The sequence below is a fragment of the Etheostoma cragini genome, chromosome 5 (assembly GCF_013103735.1).
Source record: "Etheostoma cragini isolate CJK2018 chromosome 5, CSU_Ecrag_1.0, whole genome shotgun sequence".
NCBI lineage: Eukaryota > Metazoa > Chordata > Actinopteri > Perciformes > Percidae > Etheostoma > Etheostoma cragini.
The window spans coordinates 5,487,175-5,494,236 of NC_048411.1; the positions used below are offsets into that span (position 1 = coordinate 5,487,175).

Here is a 7,062-nt window from a genome sequence, read left to right on the forward strand (position 1 = left end):
CCTCTCCTTCATTAGTTCGAGAATATCCGAGTTCATCCAGGGAAGTATGTTTTTATTGTATTTGTGTTTAATTTTACATTTTTAATGGATAGGAAAGGGGAGAAGACATGCAGAAAACCATCACAGGTTGGACTCAATCCCTTGACCTTCCATGTCAAGGAATAAACGTACATGAAAAAAAAAGTACTTGCGCCCTCTCTATCTACTGAGCTAACCCGCCACCTTTTGCTTACATTTAACAGTGGAGGCATTCAGCAAATTTGACCTTCAAAAAAACTGCATAGAAACCGTATGTTAACATTATATCAGTAGTGGGAGCAAGAATTTCTGAGCCACTGTAGAATCCATTACTAAAATGTCACATGCAGACTGATTAGCTTTATAGCACCGGCAACACAACTGCTTTCTGTGTTCAAGATCGCAGATTGTCTCTGTACAATAAATACAATAAGATATTTGGTGAGATTTGTACAAAAAAAGAATCTGAATTGCAAAAAAGGCTGCATAGTCTGTCTGGTATGATATTATGAGACTATGATTGTTTGTGCATAACACATCAATGTCATTTTTTCAACAGCTTAAAGACACTTTAGTTTAGGTTTGACTTTGTGTGCCTTACAAAAATGGAACAGCAAGGATGTTTCACAAACCTGGATATACAAAAATCACAAGTGGATTCGCCTTTCTAAATTGTGAACAACTGCATCAAACATTTATCTGTCATGCTATCATGCCATCACAGCAGTGTTCCTCAGAGGGTCCAAGAGAACATATGGGCTCTTTGTGCTTGGCAGATACCCAAGCCAGAGTTATTCATGCAACAAAAAGAGGTCCATTATCTTGCATATTTACATCAAAACAGGAAGGAACAAGACACAAGAAATAAATGGGCAAGAACACATAAATGATAGGCTGTATGTGTGTGCAAGCGTGCCTCAGTCTGTGCGTGCGTGAGTGCTTACCTCAGTCTCACGGAGGCGTCTACGCAGGCTGTCACTGGAGTCTTCCTTGTTGTGTAGTCTCTCCAGATCTCGTTCCATGCGCTCTTTGGCCACCCTCATATTCTGAAGGAGGTCTGTAGCCTCAGCAGTGGCCTTTACAGACTATGGGTAAAAAGTAAATGAATAAATAAAAACACTCAAAAAGTATGTGTTCGGATGTTATTTATACAATCCTAAATGTAACAAAATATATATGAGTAACCTTGTGTAATTTACTAATACTCATTTCCAATCTCCGACGCAACACGGCACTGTTTAATTAATTAACTGCTCCAAAGAAAATATTTGAGTCAAAATAAAAGATGTTATGAATATGAACAAGTATTACACATACATATACATGAAACTACTTAGTTATGTAGCTGCATCACCTGCTTAGTACACTGAATATTGATATAATGCTTGTGTGTATAAGAAATAAATGGCATCCCTTTGCTATGTTCAGTTTCTACTAGCACACAAACTGATGTATATTGGTAATATGAAATCCAAAACAAACAAACTAGGCTGGGTTATTTTTAAAAGACAGTCCTACCCTACAGATTATTTCATTAAATGGTTTGCATTGAGTCAGAAGTAAACCGCCATGAATATCAGGACCTATCAGGTCTCTAGGCAGAATGGATAGTACTAATAAATATTCGTTTCTAGGAAAAGACCATTAGGATGAAATCATCTTTGCTAATGAGGCTAAACTGTTTGAGTGCTGATAATGAAGAAGTAACTCTTGTTTTAAAAAGACAGCTTAATAGTTCTCAGGCCATAGACCAAGTCTGACTAGCCACAGAGAGAGAAAAAATGAGGTCACGGAGGGTAAATAAATAAGTGTTATACACTCATCTAAAAGGGTAAAATGCTGTTACATCTCTTGCATTTGGGAGTACAAGCACATACAAATTATTCATTAATCTTCCCAGTCAAGATATTCTACCTTGGCAAGTTTCTCTTGAAGATCCTGGATCCTGGTCTGCTGCTCAGTACTCGTCTAAAAAAGGAAAATACAGTCACAGTGATATGTAGAGTTATTGAAGATTAAAGCTTAACATCCCTTGTTAAGAGTCACTTGAACTTGTCAGTGGCAGTGCCCTTATCTAGACATATTTTGGCATCCTCACCAATCAAAAAAAACTTCATTTTCTACCTTTTCCAACTTGGTGATCAGCTCCTCTGCATCTGCTTTGCCTTGCTCTTTGACCTGGGAACATAACACAAACTTTGAAATTCCTCCTACTAATGATCATGGCAAGTTTGACAGTAAACTAAATACTTTATAATCACTACAAGTGAGGTACTGTAAATACAATGGTATTGTATTGTTACATTAAGGTACATTGTGAAAAATCGTTACTCTTTCCATGTAACTTTCAGGAGCATTGACAGCTTCAATTACAGACCTTTTGCATCCTATGCTGGTAGTCGGTAGACTTTCTCTTTAGTTCCTCATTGGTCTGCCGAGACTCTTTCAGTTCAGACTCATACAGGTCACTACGGCGACGGGCAGCAGACAGGTCCTCCTCCAGTTGTCTTATGGACACTTGCATCTCCTCCAACTGGGCATGATATTCCTGCACAAAAACCATAGAACCCCCCAGAAATAAAGAGGAGAGGAGAGGAGAGGAGTGGAGAGGAGAGGACATTAATAAAGGGAATTTCTACAAAATTAAGAGTAAATTCCACTTAGAAGAGCAAATACCAATGCCAAAACATACCTCTAATGGCCACTTGTAAGCACTGTATTTGGATAACATGAAAATATTTATTAGCTGGTATTAAAAGTGTCCTTCTACCAGTGCAGCACAATTAGAACCAGTAATTACTGTATGACTTAAATGGAAGCGCTCTCCGTCAGCCCCAATGTGGTTTGACTTGAACTTGTTTGATCAAAATGTTCTTGTTAGAAGTAAACTGCATTATTTATAAGAACAGGCTCATTCATAAGAGATGTATTTTTAGATGTGCTACTGGTACATTCAAACTCAACAGGATGAAAACGGTTTGATGGAGCAATTAAAAGGCTTGTATAAAAGCCTTTATATGTCAACTATTTGGTTATAATGGGAGTGCAGACCCTTGAAAAATGGTAGACAGTATAACCACACTAATGATATAAAAAGTCATTGAACAGGAAATAGGAATGTGGAGAGAAAAATTTGATCAGCCAAAGTCACTTCATGCACATGTCTGTTTAAAAGTCATTAGTCACAGCCTAACAGCTCTAATTTCAACCTCCTCATCAGCGTACAGGGAACAGGGCCCTGTCTGTCAGGCTAATAAAAAGTAGCATCCTTCTGCATTCAGGGAGACTGATGCTCCACCGGCACAGATTAGGACAAGTGAAGTATATAACATCAGACATGGTGTTTAGATGCTAAAATGGTTTAGCTGGAATGGGAGGTTACATACTAAACCACGAATCTCTGAGTAACAGGCTGTATCCCTCAGCACATGTTGTCCTTCCTTATGTATAGGATCCTAGGATGTAGAGGGGATGTCCCCTGGCCCATATATAACTGTTGGCCCGTATTTTAAACAATAAAGAAAGTAAGACATCTTTTTCTTTTACATAGTTTAGTATAGTCATTCTAGTAGAAAGAGGTGTTAGCCAGCCCCAAAGGGAAATAAGTGCCAAGATGACAAGAATTGAGAGAAAAAATAGTAGAACAAATCCTCTTTGACTGTGATTAATAGCAATTTACCAAACAACAGTTGAAAAGCAGAACATAAACTTTAGTAGGAGCGTATATATCTTAATTTGTCCATCCAGAGTCAGGCAGTGTCGGACTCTTCTGGTGATTTTAATAGTTGTATTTTAATATTACTATCACTTTTTTGAGCAGTTTTGTTGTTTGGGGTTTCATTTCTTCAAGCGTAATCAATATTCTTGTTTATCAAATTGTTACAAATAGCTGACAAATGCATATAGATTTCTGACAAATAAGGCTACACAAACTCATTGCGTTTGCTGTACGTGGACCCAACATGTTTAGTGTCGTGCATAGACTCCCGGAAAAGGCACATTCTGAGCCATGAAAACCCCCTGAAATGTATGTAGAAATGCAGGAAATGGGATTCAAATCAGGAACATTCTTTTGGCAGAGGACCCCCAGACCCCTGTTTTGTGTTCCCCCCACTTCTCAAGCCAAAGTTACAGCCTTGATGGGAACCGACTAGTATGGGTCATGTAAGAAAAACCACCAGTGGCTGTGCACAGTATAAAAGTACCTATGTGCCTACCATCCACTGATTCGTTTGGTTCTACAAGAGCAAGTTGACAGCTCCCATCACTGAGGACCGACTGGATCTCCTGAGTACTACCTTTCATCTTGTTGTCACTTCCCAAGCGAATAAAAGCCGGAAAGGATTTAAGTAGTTTTCGGCGAAACAATGACTCAGTATGAGGAAATTGAAATAAAGGGAATACAGGTTTCAATATGACGTTAAACAACGAAGGGCTTGTGGACCGCTGAATGACGGTATAATTTTATTACAGAGAATCCGTGTGCAACAAATGTTCTGTCCTTGGCTCATTTAGGTTCAGTTGAATTTAGCCTTTTTGGCTCATTTATTAAAACAAAAAACATTTCCAAGAGACCAGAAAAGACATAAAACTAAATGCAATTGAGTGTAAAGTGAACAACACTATAATTCTTTTTACTACTGATTTATAGATTTAATACCTGCTAAAGACTGAGAAAGACCATCAAGACGGTAATTGTCTGTGTATAAGCTATTATAGGGCTGCTTACTATCTTTATTGACAGTTGCATCAGTCCGAAAAAAACAGACTGCAAATATTAAACAGTTTAACTCTTGGTAAGGGTGATATTACAGTATATTAGGCAATAGAGTTGCCTGGATGCAGGACAGCTGAAATGGAGTTTGATACAAACATTTTCATCTCAGACCTTGAAATGTCAATAAATATATCAAAATACTGATCAGCCTCAAGTTTAAGGCAGGTAAATGGGCACACTATTGAGTTCCACTCAAAGATATTCACTTTTTTATTCTTTCCCTCCATCTTAATACAGTATACTTGCCCTTAAATATAACACTGCTGCCTAGTTATTTTCTTTCCATATAAACAACTAATGTTAAATGGATGACACACTGGCAGGAAACAGAAGGCTAAAACACATTTTTGGAAATTAGTATTTTGTTATTTCTTATGCACATGGAAATGAAATGTTAAAGAGCCATACCTGTGACTTTTTTGACTATTTTAGCCCATTTACTAGAAATTCTAAGTACTTTACAGTTCTGCTGATTATTTTTTAAACCCCAGCCTCAGAGAAGCAGCCAAACAGTGTTATGTCAGAATGAAATAAGGAAAAATGTAAATTCACACTCATTTCATACTTACTATTTAATACTGGGGCTTACCAGCTCCACACTGCTATACAAGAATGATTCTGTTTCTCTGTTTCATGTCTTTTACATTGATTATTAACTGGTGAGGGGGTTGACATTTTACCTTGGCTTTAGCCTCAGTTGTTCTACCACAGCATAATTATATAAATTATTATGAATGTCATGTTGCGAATCTGCCGCTATTATCATTATAAACTGCATACATGCTCTGGGAAAGCATAGCAACAGTAAAGGGGGCAAGGCTGGACAAACTGTCAACCATAGAAATAAAAAATAAAATGGTATTACTGGGTTAGTGTCAATTGACAGCTGATGGCAAAGATTAAGAGGACTGCAAGCAAACATGGATGTAAAGAATGCATGATTAGTTTAGCAAATGTTTTAGAGGAAGGAAATTATTTCAACATTCTATCATTCAGGAAGGAGGTTTAACAAACTCTGAGTCTAACCCTGATATCTGAATTTATTTACCCTGAGATGGGAAACAAAGTTTTTGGTTCCAGACAGCCCAGTCTCATGGCTTGTTTGTGAAATGGTCACGTTATTTAATCTATTGATTTGCGCACAGGTCACTTTAATTTCATTATTTTGGTGTGTTGATTACAAATTTGAGAAATTCGAAGTAATGTTTTTCAATGGGAAGCCTATTTTGTGATTACAGAACAAGTATGGTAGTGAGTAGTACTGAAAAGCCAAAAAGCCGTGCAGGGAGGTTAGTCGTTGTGGTGGATGGGTCAAACAACAAAGGATTTTCACCCTGGAGACCATTCATCATGCCAGTTAAAATCAATGCTCAAGTCTGGGCAATTGCATTCCCAGACCCTCTCAATAGGAAGGTCAAGGCGACCAAATATAAAAAATAACTGATAGAGCCTGGATACCATAGCACAGGTTTTTGGCTGCTCAGTCAATGGTGTCCGCATAGGATGGATGGGCAAAGCGCTCTGCCAAGGGGCTCTATATGCCTGGAGTGCTGACATTGAAGGTTAAAGAAAAATGAGGAACATGGTAGACTGAATGCATTATGTAAGTCGGAATAAGATAAAAATGTCTTTTAGATAATGAACTAAGCTGACACTGTTTATTAGAGATATTGGCAGAAAGAACATAATGGACTGACCATGGTTTTATCACGGCACTTTATAAAGTACAGTACGCCAGCAAACAGACCTATCTGGGTCAAACCAGGTAAGGAGGGGCCTTAACACAAAGGACCATAAATAGTGTCTAAAGTTTGGAACTGAAAGGACACCATCCTCCTTACTCCTCTATAGAGTAGACATCTTAAATCGCGGTCGCTTACCTTTCCAGATTATAATTAGATAAATTATATTAATAATTAATAAAAAGATCACAACCCTGCCTGTATCATCTGACCAAGAGGAGAACACTTTAAGTGGGAGATTCCGTATGCCAACAATGGCTACTCCTTTTGAGTAGCCATTGAGAGCGGGCGACGTTGAGTCTTATCTGAAACTGCTGGCTAAGGATAAACGTAAATACAGCAAGATTGTTATTCACGTTGGCGTTAATGACTCCCGGTTACGGCAATCGGAGGTTACGAAGATTAATGTTGAATCGGTGTTTACGTACGCAAAGTCAATGTCGGACGCCGTAGTTTTCTCTGGACCACTGCCAAATCTCACCAGCAATGACATGTATAGCCGCATGTCGTCATTTCGCCGCTGGC

General features: G+C 38.2%; 1 protein-coding gene and 1 long non-coding RNA gene across 12 annotated transcripts in view; one reads left to right on the top strand and one right to left on the bottom strand.

Moving 5' to 3' along the window:
• The window catches only part of LOC117944657 (citron Rho-interacting kinase), a 59,807-nt gene that overhangs the window by 35,060 nt on the left and 17,685 nt on the right, over positions 1–7,062 (bottom strand). For all 11 annotated transcript variants that reach the window (XM_034871687.1, XM_034871688.1, XM_034871683.1 and 8 more), the window contains exons 5-8: positions 2,396–2,566; positions 2,143–2,196; positions 1,933–1,986; positions 963–1,103 (exon numbers count right to left, since the gene is read on the bottom strand). In XM_034871687.1, the coding sequence (XP_034727578.1) occupies positions 963–1,103; positions 1,933–1,986; positions 2,143–2,196; positions 2,396–2,566 (420 nt within the window). The remainder of the gene's footprint in view (positions 1–962; positions 1,104–1,932; positions 1,987–2,142; positions 2,197–2,395; positions 2,567–7,062) is intronic.
• Positions 1–7,062, top strand: part of LOC117944675 — a 23,841-nt gene that overhangs the window by 9,269 nt on the left and 7,510 nt on the right. The window lies entirely within an intron of this gene.